The sequence below is a fragment of the Salvelinus fontinalis genome, chromosome 12, assembly GCF_029448725.1.
Source record: "Salvelinus fontinalis isolate EN_2023a chromosome 12, ASM2944872v1, whole genome shotgun sequence".
NCBI lineage: Eukaryota > Metazoa > Chordata > Actinopteri > Salmoniformes > Salmonidae > Salvelinus > Salvelinus fontinalis.
In genome coordinates, this window is record NC_074676.1 from 37,433,272 (window position 1) to 37,448,964 (window position 15,693).

General features: G+C 43.3%; 1 protein-coding gene across 7 annotated transcripts in view; it reads left to right on the forward strand.

The window, feature by feature from the left end:
- The window catches only part of LOC129867315 (unconventional myosin-IXb-like), a 118,481-nt gene that overhangs the window by 28,177 nt on the left and 74,611 nt on the right, over positions 1–15,693 (forward strand). For all 7 annotated transcript variants that reach the window (XM_055940637.1, XM_055940638.1, XM_055940639.1 and 4 more), the window contains exon 2: positions 5,577–6,483. In XM_055940637.1, the coding sequence (XP_055796612.1) occupies positions 5,644–6,483 (840 nt within the window). In that variant the 5' untranslated portion in view covers positions 5,577–5,643. The remainder of the gene's footprint in view (positions 1–5,576; positions 6,484–15,693) is intronic.

The following is a 15,693-nucleotide window of genomic DNA, read 5'->3' on the forward strand; positions in this document are numbered from 1 at the left end:
GTGGTGACCACAGACCACTTCTCAGTTCCTATGCTTCCTGGCTGATGTTTGGTCACTTTTGAATGCTGGCGGTGCTCTCACTCTAGTGGTAGCATGAGACGGAGTCTACAACCCACACAAGTGGCTCAGGTAGTGCAGTTCATCCAGGATGGCACATTAATGCGAACTGTGGCAAAAAGGTTTGCTTTGTCTGTCAGCGTAGTGTCCAGAGCATGCAGGCGCTACCAGGAGACAGGCCAGTACATCAGGAGACGTGGAGGAGGCCGTAGGAGGGCAACAACCCAGCAGCAGGACCGGTACCTCCGCCTTAGTGCAAGGAGGTGCACTGCCAGAGCCCTGCAAAATGACCTCCAGCAGGCCACAAATGTGCATGTGCTGAGAAAAGCCAGGAAGCATAGGAACTGAGAAGTGGTCTGTGGTCACCACCTGCAGAATCACTCCTGTTTTGGGGGGTGTCTTGCTAATTGCCTATAATTTCCACCTTTTGTCTATTCCATTTGCACAACAGCATGTGAAATGTATTGTCAATCAGTGTTGCTTCCTAAGTGGACAGTTTGATTTCACAGAAGTGTGATTGACTTGGAGTTACATTGTGTTATTTAAGTGTTCCCTTTATTTTTTTGAGCAGTGTATATTTTTGTTTATTACGCCGTTCACACCAATTGAGAAATATTGTCCTGTTACAATCTATCAATTATATATTCGAAACAGGTTAGATATTTGTGTCTTTTTGCATGTGAAAATAAGCTGTTAACCAATAGAAATTGTTGTCTGGGACATTGCCACTGACAGGCCGAGCACTGCCACTGGCAGGTTGGTGGGTTCATTGTGTGAATTAATTAATTTCTCTCTGACTTTAAAAAAAAAACGTTTGCAGTGCAGCAAGGTATCAATTTAGCCAATGTGATCATATCACACCAGAGCTTGGCTACATGTCACTCTCTCCTTTTAAACTTCCTCACCAGTTCATTGCCAACTCCAGCCGACGCTTGGCATTGCACATGGTCATCTTAGGCTTGTGTGCGGCTGCTCGGCCATAGACGAACAGTTTTGTGTTGACGTTGCTTCCAGAGGCAGTTTGGAACTCAGTAGTGACTGTTGCAACTGAAGACAGATGATTTTTACGGGCTAGGAGCTTCGGCGGCCCCGTTCTGTGAGCTTGTGTAGCTTACTTCTTCGCGGCTGAGCTGTTGTTGCTCCTAGACGTTTCCACTTCACAATGACAGCACTTACAGTTGACCGGGGCAGCTTTAGCAGGGCAGAAATTTCAGCCACACCCGTTGCTGACAGGTGTATAAAATCGAGCACAGTCATGCAATCTCCATAGACAAACATTGGCAGTAGAATGGCATCCTATGGCGGTGCCACTTTGAAAGTCACTGAGCTCTTCAAGAAGGCCATTCTACTGCCAATGTTTGTCTATGGAGATTGCATGACTGTGCTCGATTTTATACACCTGTTGTGGCTGAAATAGCCAAATCCACAAATTTGAAGTGTGTATGTGTGCGTAAGCACGCGTATGTATGTGTATGTATAAATATATTTGTGTGTGCACACACACACACACGTACACGTGTGTATTAGAGGTCAACCGATTATGATTTTTCAACGCCGATACCGATCATTGGAGGACCAAAAAAAGTCGATACCGATTAATCTGCTGATTTAAAAAAAATATATATATATATATTTTTTATATATATATTTGTAATAATGACAATTACAACAATACTGAATGAACAATGAACACTTTTATTTTAACTTAATTTAATACATCAATAAAATCAATTTAGACTCAAATAAATAATGAAACATGTTCAATTTGGTTTAAATAATGCAAAAACAAAGTGTTGGAGAAGAAAGTAAAAGTGCAATATGTGCCATGTAAAAAAGCTAACATTTAAGTTCCTTGCTCAGAACATGAGAACATATGAAAGCTTGGTGGTTCCTTTTTTCATGACTCTTCAATATTCCCAGGTAAGAAGTTTTAGGTTGTAGTTATTATAGGACTATTTCTCTCTCTACCGTTTGTATTTCATATACCTTTTGACTATGGGATGTTCTTATAGGCACTTTAGTATTGCCAGTGTAACAGTATAGCTTCCGTCCCTCTCCTCGCTCCTATCTGGGCTCGAACCAGGAACACAACGACAACAGCCACCCTCGAAGCAGCGTTACCCATGCAGAGCAAGGGGAACAACTACTCCAAGTCTCAGAGCGAGTGACGTTTGAAACGCTATTAGCGCGCACCCCGCTAACTAGCTAGCCAATTCACATCGGTTACACCAGTCTTATCTCGGGAGTTGATAGGCTTGAATTCATAAACAGCAGAGCTGCTGGCAAAACGCACAAAAGTGCTGTTTGAATGAATGCTTACGAGCGAGCTGGTGCCCACCATCGCTCAGTCAGACTGCTCTATCAAATCATAGACTTAATTATAACATAATAACACACAGAAATACGAGCCTTGGGTCATTAATATGGTCAAATCCGGAAACTATCATCTCGAAAACAAAACATTTATTCTTTCAGTGAAATACGGAACCGTTACGTATTTTATCTAACGGGTGGCATCCATCGGTCTAAATATTCCTGTTACATTGCACAACCTTCAATGTTATGTCATAATTACGTAAAATTCTGGCAAATTAGTTCGCAACGCACCAGGCGGCCCAAACTGTTGCATATACCCTAACTCTGCGTGCAATGAACGCAAGGGAAGTGACACAATTTCACCTAGTTAATATTGCCTGCTAACCTGGATTTCTTTCAGCTAAATATGCAGGTTTAAAAATATATACTTCTGTGTATTGATTTTAAGAAAGGCATTGATGTTTATGGTTAGGTACACGTTGGAGGAATGACAGTCCTTTTTCGCGAATGCGCACTCCATCGATTATATGCAACGCAGGACACGCAGGACACGCAGGACACATATCATCAACCATGTGTAGTTATAACTAGTGATTATGATTGTTTTTTACAATATAGGGTTAATGCTAGCTAGCAACTTATCTTGGCTTCTTACTGCATTCGCATAACAGGCGGGCTCCTCGTGAGGCAGGTGGTTAGAGCGTTGGACTAGTTAACCGTAAGGTTGCAAGATTGAATCCCTGAGCTGACAAGGTAAAAATCTGTCGTTCTGCCCCTGAACAAGGCAGTTAACCCAACGTTCCTAGGGCATCATTGAAAATAAGAATGTGTTCTTAACCTGTCTGGCTCTGGCGTTCCGCTAGCGGAACTCCTCCCACATTCCACTGAAAAGGCAGAGCGCGAAATTCAAAAGATATTTTTTAGAAATATTTAACTTTCACACATTAACAAGTCCAATACAGCAAATGAAAGATACACATCTTGTGAATCCAGTCAACATGTCCGATTTAAAAAAAAAATGTTTTACAGCAAAAATACCACATATATTTATGTTAGCTCACCACCAAATACAAAAAAGGACAGACATTTTTCACAGCACAGGTAGCATGCACAAAGCCAACCTAACTAACCAAGAACCAACTTCATCAGATGACAGTCTTATAACATGTTATACAATAAATCTATGTTTTGTTCGAAAAATGTGCATATTTGAGGTATAAATCAGTTTTACATTGCAGCTACCATCACAGGTACCGTCCAGAAATAGAACCGAAGCAGCCAGAGTAATTACAGACACCAACGTCAAATACCTAAATACTCATCATAAAACATTTCTGAAAAATTGATGGTGTACTTCAAATGAAAGACAAGCATCTTGTGAATCCAGCCAATATTTCAGATTTTAAGTGTTTTACAGCGAAAACACTATAGCATTATATTAGCTTACTACAATAGCCTACCACACTACCGCATTCATTCATCAATGCACGTTAGCGATAGCAATAGGCACGTTAGCGATAGGGAATAAACCAGCAAAAGATATTAATTTTCACTAACCTTCATAAACCTTCGTCAGATGACAGTCCTATAACATCAGGTTATACATACACTTATGTTTTGTTCGAAAATGTGCATATTTAGAGCTGAAATCAGTGGTTATACATTGTGCTAACGTAGCATCTTTTTCCCAGAATGTGCGGATATTTTTATGACACTCAAACTATTCTGACCAAATAACTATTCATAAACGTTACTAGAAAATACATGTTGTATAGGAAATGATAGATACACTAGTTCTTAATGCAATCGTCGTGTTAGAAATAAAAAAATAACTTCATTGAGACATCCAGCTTAGGTATAGCGAGAGAGTACCCAAAATGTGGGCGCAAATGACTAGTACAACATGTTCGACAGATATATGAAATAGCATCATAAAATGGGTCCTACTTTTTAAGATCTTTCATCAGAATGTTGTACAAGTGGTCCTTTGTCGGGAACAATCGTTGTTTGGATTTAGAATGTCCTCTTCTCCAGTCAATTAGCACGGAAAGCTAGCAAAGTGGCGCTAAGCTCTCCTTCCTGAACAAAGGCACACAACGCAACACGCCTAACGTCCCGAATAAATTTCAATAATCGAATAAAACTATATTGAAAAAAACATACTTTACGATGATATTGTCACATGTATCAAATAAAATCAAAGCCGGAGATATTAGTCGTCCATAACGACAGCTTATCAGAAGGCAAATCCAGGTCCCTTCACGCGCTCTCCAGAAAACAGGAAACTGGTGACACGTCATGCCGAGAGCTTTTATTCGACCCCAGATCAAGTTGCACACTCCATTTCTTCTCTCACTGCCTGTCGACATCTAGTGGAAGACGTATGAAGTGCATCTATACTAATAAATATCAAGGACATTAATAGGCAGGCCCTAGAACAGAGCATCGATTTCAGATTTTCCACTTCCTGTCAGGAAGTTTCCTGCTAAAGGAGTTCTGTTTTACTCACAGATATAATTCAAACGGTTTTAGAAACTAGAGTGTTTTCTATCCAATAGTAATAATAATATGCATATTGTACGAGCAAGAATTGAGTACGAGGCCGTTTAAATTGGGCACGATTTCCCCCCAAAGTGAAAACAGCGCCCTCTGTCCTCAACAGGTTAACTGACTTGCCTAGTTAAAGGTGTAAAAAAAACGGATTTTTTAACTTTAAAAAATAAAATATCGGCAAAATCGGCGTCCAAAAATACAATTGTTATGAAAACTTGAAATCTGCCCTAATTAATCGGCCATTCCGATTAATCGGTCGACCTCTAGTTTGGAGTTCACACACTGTGGTCTGTGGGTCTTAGTTTAAAAACCAAGCCATTTGTTAGCATTTTGAAACGCAGGCGTAATGCCTGTATAGACCTTTGCGAGATTGCAATGCCCAAATGGGAAACCTCCACTATCTGGAATAGCTCAATGTCTTTCGTTTAGCCTATATTAAAATATTTTCTTAATTGAAGACTTGATCCAATACAGGGTCGTTTGGCACAAGCACTTTTAGCGTGCATGTGGCTAACAGTTAGCCTCACAGCTCTTGTTGCTTTCAGTCAGCTCCCTGCAACTAAGCTCTGCTGTGACATTTTTTCTTCTTCAGCTTTTGAGCTTTAATGTATAACTGTCTCTGAAAACAATTGTTCTCCTTTGATCCCCAGGTGCTGGGTGGTGAGAGAACAGCAGGCAGTGCAGACGGCATGCTTAGGCAACTCCACCTGGCCCAGAATGAGTGTCAAAGATGGCGAAGGCGGAGCACCTAGCCAAGATGGACGGGCCTACAACCTGCAGGTCTACCCACGGCTCTCAGCGGACTGCCCATCTTGCTGCACTCTCAAGGTGCCCAAGGAGGCCACAGCCGCCTCCGTCATCCAGGATGCAGCCTTGGCCCTGGGCCTAGACCCCAAGCGGCTCTACGTGCTTGCTGAGGTGAAGGAGTGTGGCGGGGAGGAGTGGGTGCTGGAGTACTGGGACCTCCCCGTCCAGAGGGTCCTGCTGTGGCCACGGAAGGCCCAGGAGCAGCACCTTCAGAGCGACGGTTTCTACTTCCTCCTCCAGGAGAGGAACCGTGACGGCACCATCCACTACGTCCACCTCCCCGCTCTCTGCAAGGAGCAGGAGGCCCAGAAGCTAGCAGCCAGAGGCTTTCTCCCCCCACGCCATGATGACTTTGACGACCTGTGTAACCTCCCGGCACTCAACGAGAGCAGCATCCTGGATAACCTGCGCAACCGCTTCCACAAGAAAAAGATATACACCTACGCCGGGTCTATCCTTATTGCTATCAACCCCTTCAAGTTCCTATCCATCTACAACCCCAAGTACGTCAAGATGTACGAGAACCACCAGCTGGGGAAACTGGAGCCGCACATCTTTGCCATTGCGGACGTGGCATACTACGCCATGCTAAGAAAGAGGGTAAACCAGTGCATTGTTATCTCTGGGGAGAGCGGCTCAGGGAAGACCCAGAGCACCAACTTCCTCATCCACTGTCTGACGGCCCTCAGCCAGAAGGGCTACGCCAGCGGGGTGGAGAGGACTATTCTAGGGGCTGGGCCTGTGCTGGAGGTAAGGCTATTTGTATTCGTGTGAAATTAAGTTGTGGCTCCTACCTGAGGCTGTGGCAGTCATGAAATGTCAGCTAGTTATTTTCATGCAAAAGACTACCGGTCTCATGGTAATTGACCGTTAATGAACATAAACACGTTTAGCATCTCTAGGCCACCACACATACAAGCCGCTGATGCGTCCCTTTGGAACATCTAAATTTAAGAGGTTCTAAGTCAATTTAATTTACACCATCACAATAAATCTATGATTTATTTTAGGCAGGTCTAATGAAACATTATGATATGAAGAACAGAATATGAGTTGGCCTAGGCCCAACTGTATGTTATCTGGCTATGCGCTATGCCATAGGCTGTAGGCTTGTTCATTTAGCAGACAAGATATGCTTTATTCCCGTGCCATTATTTTATATGATATGATTTTAAAGTAGGAAGAATATACTGTAGGCCTAATTGAACTTAGCTGAATTAAATAAAGGATATTTTTCCCATTCCACAGCGAGTGCGCATATGAAGTGGCTATGTTGAGCATAAAAGTAATCATTTGAATCAGGTCTTATAGAGTTATTTGGCAAATTTAGTTGTGAATGATACGAACCTTAGATTGTTTTGGAAATCAAAACATACAGTATATGGGCTCCATGGTGCGACTACGGGCTATTTATGTCATAAGGTGAACGCACCAATTTGTAAGTCGCTCTGGATAAGAGCGTCTGCTAAATGACTTAAATGTAAATGTAAATTTATGATTTGAGAAAGTCGCAAAAAAAGAAGCTTGTGCTCTGTTTCTTGCCTCAGGCTGAACATGCTGTTTTCTCATCAAGTGATCGTATTTCCACCCATCAGACTATTCTCAATTTAATCTGGTCTTTACTAATATGTAAATTGAGTTTTGATTTAGAATTGCCCATCAAATGGGCAGGAACAGGGGCAGGTGGAAAAAGACATTGTCCGTATGTGCTTGAATAGCGAATGGAGGCCACTTTCCTGCTGGTTTGTTTTTCTGTGATGCGTGGTTGGCTACTCCGGTTATTTCACTCTATGCATCAACCACTGTTTAAGGAGCATGCAGCCTCTCGCTGCTCGACAGGTGATATTGCGCCATAGGCTTTCTAACCCTGTTCCTGCAGGTACCCAGTGCTCAATTTGAGAAACCAAGTGAAATCTGTTCGGGGACAATGATAGTAACATGTTATCACAAAGAAAAATATTTAATAAAACTGTTGACAGGCCCTCTCTCTGCACACTCGATAAAGAATGAAGGCGAGAGAGGAGATGGAAATGCATGATGGTGAGATATTCTGTAGCTAAAGGTAGTGTCAGCCTATTCATTATGAAAATATAAAAAATGCCCTGTTACTAGGCCTATTCAAAATTAAATTCACTATAATTGTAGGCTAACTTTGTAAGCCGCACTGCACAACCAACAGCATTGCCTAGGCCTATAGGTTATTTCCCAGACTCGTGGATGGAAAGTTTGGAGGGTATAATAAGGTAACCAGTCCGTCCAGTATGCATAATACTACAGTCCAGAGTATATGCTAGACCAATTATGTACCAATGTTTATTTAATGTTTACGGTAGACTTATGTATAACGGCACAATCATTTTAATTCACATTTTTGTCAGGCTTAGGCTCATATATAGGCCTATGCATAAGCTCTATGTGTATGGGTGTTTTTGAATGAATAAACACCTTAGAAAGTGCTGTCTTTTTGGTTGTTAGGCTTTGAAACAACATCCGCATCAACCTTGTTTTCCACTCAGTTTCAACCTGTTATTGAACTCCTTTCTTCAAATTGATCAATCCCACTGAGGTGAGTTTTAAAAGCACGTTACTGTTTTGATGGGTTTGATGTAATTTTTCCTTTGCATTGATGTCAGAGTGGTTAGAGGGACAATAGAGCCCTGAGAACCAGGCCATTAGGACCTGATGGAGGGACAATAGAGCCCTGAGAACCAGGCCATTAGGACCTGATGGAGGGACAATAGAGCCCTGAGACCCAGGCCATTAGGACCTGGACCTGATGGAGGGACAATAGAGCCCTGAGAACCAGGCTGTTAGGACCTGATGGAATGACAATAGAGCCCTGAGAACCAGGCCATTAGGACCTGATGGACGGACAATAGTGCCCTTAGAACCAGGCCATTAGTGACCTGATGGAGGGACAATAGATCCCTGAGAACCAGGCCAGTAGGACGTGATGGAGGGACAATAGAGCCCTGAGAACCAGGCTGTTAGGACCTGATGGAATGACAATAGAGCCCTGAGAACCAGGCCATTAGGACCTGATGGAATGACAATAGAGCCCTGAGAACCAGGCCAGTAGGACGTGATGGAGGGACAATAGAGCCCTGAGAACCAGGCTGTTAGGACCTGATGGAGGGACAATAGATCCCTGAGAACCAGGCCAGTAGGACGTGATGGAGGGACAATAGAGCCCTGAGAACCAGGCTGTTAGGACCTGATGGAATGACAATAGAGCCCTGAGAACCAGGCCATTAGGACCTGATGGACGGACAATAGTGCCCTTAGAACCAGGCCATTAGTGACCTGATGGAGGGACAATAGATCCCTGAGAACCAGGCCAGTAGGACGTGATGGAGGGACAATAGATCCCTGAGAACCAGGCCAGTAGGACGTGATGGAGGAACAATAGATCCCTGAGAACCAGGCTGTTAGGACCTGATGGAATGACAATAGAGCCCTGAGAACCAGGCCAGTAGGACGTGATGGAGGGACAATAGATCCCTGAGAACCAGGCCAGTAGGACGTGATGGAGGGACAATAGATCCCTGAGAACCAGGCCAGTAGGACGTGATGGAGGAACAATAGATCCCTGAGAACCAGGCCAGTAGGACGTGATGGAGGGACAATAGATCCCTGAGAACCAGGCCAGTAGGACGTGATGGAGGGACAATAGATCCCTGAGAACCAGGCCAGTAGGACGTGATGGAGGAACAATAGATCCCTGAGAACCAGGCCAGTAGGACGTGATGGAGGAACAATAGATCCCTGAGAACCAGGCCAGTAGGACGTGATGGTCATTATCAAGTTGGGTACTACCAACGCATGTCCGGGGTGCATAAGAGGATATTATCGTGACTCAACGGTCACGTGGAATTTTACTGCGGTCTCCGCAACAGCCCTACTCCTACCTCATAATAAACCTTGCCTAGCAGGGTTAGGGTTTAATATTTTCCTGGTATTTTACAAACGTTCCATCCCTAGAGTAAATCAGTTATTTCCCACCAAAACTGGAAGTGTCATTCAAAAGCATTATAAAGTGCATAAATATGTCTGGATTTGATTAGAGCTTGGGTCAGCACGAAAATTCAAACCTGATGCTACCTGAGCCTGATGAGCCATATATTAAATACATTTTATGAGGCCTACATTAACGGCATTTATGAGCCCAAGCCCAAAAAAGCCCAGATTTGTGCAATTATCCAATTCATGCTGTATATGATATAGGCTACTGCACATTACGCATGACAGAAAAACATGAAAGCCCATAGATTTAGCTAGCTATAGCCTATGCTCTCTTGGGTAAATAAATGAAACTAGCTCCAGTTAGGTAATCTTTTTTGAGTGTGAACTGTGTTATTGTATTTATTTGGACTGGAATTACGCATATTGTGCAAACCATGATAAAACAGAGAACATGCGATTCTGGTGCAGCACATGCAGCCTACAAATATTGGCTAGCGAGTTTGATTTACATGAAATGTAGCAGGGCCTGTTTCTATATTTAGTAGACTGACACGTATACCTTTCATAATATTTCCCCTAATGTTATTAGCCTACCTCCTCTTTCTCTCTTTCTATTGTTGCTTCATTCCTTCCTCACGTTCAACAGTTAAATGAAATGTTTAGTTGTCCTTCCTCATTCTTATGACATCCTTGAATAATATAGGACTAGAATTACATTATCGGTTTTGGATGGGTTGATGGAGAGAGAAAGACTGTGAGAGTGCTCATGCATGCACTGATTTTAAAGCAATTCTGTTCAAGTGATAATCAAGTATTTTAAAACTCTGCAGCTGCAATTATCAAAAACAAGGTGACCCCGAAAGCCAAATGGTGATGGGTAAATTAGACGCACATTCAGTCTGTATATTACTGTAGCATGGGCTGAGCTGCAGCAAATGTAGGCCTACCTGTCACAAGAAAAAAAGTTACCTACATGCGTTGTGAATTGCGCTCCATACTAAGATGGGCTGTCTGTCCCCACCTTGAGAGTTGATTTATCATGCAGAGGCCGTAGAGAAGCCAGATTTGGACATCGCATATAATTTAACAGTTCCATTTCACGCCATGCCATTCATATTAATACTTTATTATTTACTGGTTTTTCAGTTATTTATCCTTGGAAAATGTAGTGGTTTTGGGCGGTAAATCCCGGTAACTCTCGGTAACCTGGTTCCCCGTCATTCAACCCTAAGCAGGATGTGTGTGGTTGCAATGGGGCTAAGGATGTGTTTGTGTGTCACCTTATGCCTGTCATGGGTGTCTGTAAACACTCATTCCCCGCGATTAGTACCACATTCTCACACAGTCGAGGTTGGCATAGAAGCAGGGATTTAAACCGGATGTGAAATGTGTTTTTTGCTGATGGCTCATTCCCAAGGGAGATGATTCCTCTACATAGGTGACTAATGTTGTCATGACAAAGAATAAATATGAGTCTGTACTCTGTCCACATGAATACTATTGAAGAAGTTCAGGAAGCATGAAGAGTTCTTCCGGAGAAGAGGAATGGAAGTCACTTCTGTCTTTTGAGATGTGCCCCGAGTCAAATGTATTTTTAACTTGAGCCAGGAGTTGGAGATCTCACTTATAGTCATCAGGCATGTGACCGGAGGGGGTGAAAGATGATCTCAAAGCATGTAGAGACAGTTGTAAAAGCTGTTTTCCCCAAAAAGAAAAAATGAAAGAGAAGATGGGGAAGCCAAGGCCTCAGTTTAACCCTTTACAAAGCTCCTTCTCAAACAACTCAAATTGTACTAGATCCTGAACAAAGGTTGGCTTAAATGATATGGTGTTGATGCAAATCATGCTTTGAGCTCAATAACAAATTAAACTTTGGCTTTCTGGAAGATAAACAGTTATCTGAATGTTTTTACAGAAAGTGATCCTGCTTTGTGATATACCCCCATTGTTCTATATCAGTGTCTCATGAGTAATATCATGTGAGAATAGAGTGAAAATCAGGCCCTTGACCAGAAGTCAGTGTCTTATCTTGAACAGCTGTGCAAACTGAAGGAAACCTCATGGAAATACTTTCTAGACACCAGCTTTTGAATAACTCTGAAAAGCTCTAGACCTCCCATGTAGCTCAATATAATGTTCCGTCTTCTATTTGTGGTCTGGAGCTAAACCTAACCGTCAATTCGAAATGGATCATACACATTGTTGCAATATATTATATGTTGAACAATTGCTACCATTCATTACCCTTAATTGGAAAAACTCAAGTTCTAGGAAAGAGCCAGCCATGGTAGTGAGAATCAATCAACCCGCTTAGGCCAAGTACGATACGAGTTACTACAACAAGGGGATAACAATCATCATACAGCAAAACTGTGTGAATCATTTGTGTTTTGGGTCAGGTGAGTTGCACTTCCTCCCTTCTTTGTGAGTAGATGAGGTTATATGCCCTTGGCGCCTGTCAGCTTCTGACTGATGACAGCCTGATTGATTCCCAGGCTCGTGCTGAACCACAGCTGTCTTTTGTTTGGACTTGACGTTAGAGGAACAAACACACCTATCTGTAGGCTTTCTCTCCCACGTTTTGAAAGCTCAAGGTTGTTTCATACACATAGTGGTCTTTTCCATCACAAATGGTATAGTACAATAGTTGTGATACACTCCACAGTGATGAGGCTGTTGAGCTGCTTTCTGAGTCCTGGTTGGCTCTGACTCATATGTTGTCAGTGACCTCTGGGCCCATGGTCATGTGACATTATGAAGCGCTTCCTGTTAGAGATGGTTGAGTCAGTCACTGAAGGAGGAAAGGCCTGCTCTGGGCCCCAGGCACCATGCCGCCTCTGAGTCAGCCTGGTAATTCCAACACAGAAACCTGCACAGGACACACACACCAGCAAGCAGAATTCCCAGCCCTGCAAAGAATACATGCATTCTCACACCAGTAACACACTCATTCCCCCCCACTCCTCCAAACACAGAATGCAGAAAACTTACCTCAGCAGATTTGCCAAATTTGGAACACAGATATCACACACACACACACGCGCGCGCACACACACACACGAGCAGTATAAATCGACACTCGCCATTGGTTGTTAATTTGTGTCTGGAGCTGGCTGCTTTAATTGGTGTTTGGAACTAATGCGCCCCAGCTCTAATATGGCAGCAAATCCCTCTTACAGTCTTCATTTATTTCCTCAGTAATGTGGTGAAAAAATTGGTAATAAACTAGAAAAGGCCTCGAGGAATGCTGTTTATTGGAAGTAAATGCATTATTGTAACTTAACTGTATGCATTTCTCAGACCTCCTTGGATTCGAACGCAAAGTGTTCAGTCTGGTTTTTCACACTTGAATGACAGCATTTACCCCTAAATTTAAACTGGTCTGGTCCATTTCCTGAACTGCAGAGTGGGCAGAATAGAAGAGAATACCGTAGCTGGCATGCTATCCGTCAAAATGAGTCTCAAAATCCTTTTACAAGAGAGACTAGTCTTTGTGCAGCGTTCAAAGGCAGCAGGGGGAATAATAGATGGTCCCTTGATGCATGCCTGTCTCAGGTCTTTTGGTTGGCGAACTGAAGAAGTGATTTTCCCCTCAGTCAGCAGAGTCTGTGTCCCCTTGGCAGGCTGGTTGAGGCTGATTCTCCCTGTGCTCCAGACTGCTCTGCTGCTTCCTCAGGCCTGTCGTCTGATGGGCAGACTGAGAGACTGGCCCGTGAAACAACCGAGAACCAGCCAGGACCAGAGGCTCCATCCTGACTCCCCTGTAACAGCCTTCTTCTCGATCTTCTGCAACAACCCCACAAGATGGCTGACATGAAATGGCATTTTACAGAAGAAGCTACAGAGGAAGCAAAATCTTCTTAGAAGTTATCTGCCGCATTTCTTGTTCCTGTCTTGCGGTTTCCTCTTCCATCGAGTCCAGTTCCAACTGTCGTGACTTTACTTTCATTCATCTGATGACTGTTATTTATCGAATGAACTATGTTTGGGTAACAATTAATCTTATTTGAATTTAAAAAATAAATAAAAAATCATTAATCATGTAACATTTAACTCATTATGAATTTGGTGCACCACGAGAACAGTTGTTTAAAGAGTTATCTCAAATCAAATCAATGTATTTGTATAGCCCTTCGTGCTGTACAGAAACCCAGCCTAAAACCCCAAACAGCAAGCAATGCAGGTGTAGAAGCACGGTGGCTAGGAAAAACTCCCTAGAAAGGCCAAAACCTAGGAAGAAACCTAGAGAGGAACCAGGCTATGAGAGGGGTCCAGTCCTCTTCTGGCTGTGCCGGGTGGAGATTATAACAGAACATGGCCAAGATGTTCAAATGTTCATAAATGACCAGCATGGTCAAATAATAATAATCACAGTAGTTATCGAGGGTGTAGCAAGTCAGCACCTCAGGAGTAAATGTCAGTTGTCTTTTCATAGCCAATCATTAAGAGTATCTCTACCGTCCCTGCGGTCTCTAGAGAGTTGAAAACAGCAGGTCTTGGACAGGTAGCACGTCCGGTGGACAGGTCAGCGTTCCATAGCCGCAGGCAGAACAGTTGAAACTGGAACAGCAGCAAGGCCAGGTGGACTGGGAACAGCAAGGAGTCATCATGCTCGGTAGTCCTGACGCATGGTCCTAGGGCTCAGGTCCTCCAAGAGAGAGAAAGAAAGAGAGAGAATTAGAGAGAGCATACTTAAATTTACACAAGACACCGGATAAGACAGGAGAAGTACTCCAGATATAACAAACTGACCCTAGCCCCCCGACACAAACTACTGCCACATAAATACTGGAGGCTGAGACAGGAGGGGTCAGGAGACACTGTGGCCCCATCCGATGATACCCCCGGACAGGGCCAAACAGGAAGGATATAACCCCACCCACTTTGCCAAAGCACAGCCCCCGCACCACTAGAGGGATATATTCAACCACCAACTTACAATCCTGAGACAAGGCCGAGTATAGCCCACAAAAATCTCCGCCACGGCACAACCCAAGGGGGGGCGCCAACCCAGACAGGAAGATCACGTCAGTGACTCAACCCACTCAACCGCACTCCTCCTAGGGACGGCATGAAAGAGCACCAGTAAGCCAGTGACTCAGCCCCTGTAATAGGGTTAGAGGCAGAGAATCCCAGTGGAGAGAGGGGAACCGGCCAGGCAGAGACAGCAAGGGCAGTTCGTTGCTCCAGAGCCTTTCCGTTCACCTTCACACTCCTGGGCCAGACTACACTCAATCATATGACCTACTGAAATATCTCCCAAATTAACTCTAAAGGTCCTTACCTGTCACATCCATAAACAGTCAACTTATTAAATCATAACTAGAGGATGACCGATTAATCGGCATGGCCGATTAGTTAGGGCCGATTTCAAGTTTTCATAACTATCGGTAATCAGCCTTTTTGGATGCCGATTACATTGCAATCCACGAGGTGCGGTGCCTGTTAATTTATCATCGAATCACAGCCTACTTCAACTTCGCCAAACTTGTGATGATTTAACAAAAGCGCATTCGTGAAAAAAGCAGAATCGTTGCACAAATGTACCTAACCCAAAACATCAATGCCTTTCTTAACTTCTTGCCTCACGGATCCCTTTAGCGGGATCATTTTCGTAAACAACCGCTGAATTGCAGAGTGCCAAATTCCAAAAAATATTTATCATGAAATCACAAGTGAAATATACCAAAACACAGCATAGCTTGTAGATAATCCACCTATCGGGTCAGATTTGGAAAATATGCTTTACAGCGAAAGCAATCCAAGCGTTTGTGAGTTTATCAATCACTAGACAAAACAGTAAGAACAGCTAGCCCCAAATTAGCTTGGTCACGAAAGTCAGAAAAGCAATAAAAATTAATCGCTTACCTTTGATAATCTTCGGATGTTTGCACTCACGAGACTCCCAGTTACACAAATGTTATTTTTGTTCGATAAAGATTAGTTTTATAACCAAAAACCGCCATTTGGTTTGCGCGTTATGTTCAGAAAACCACA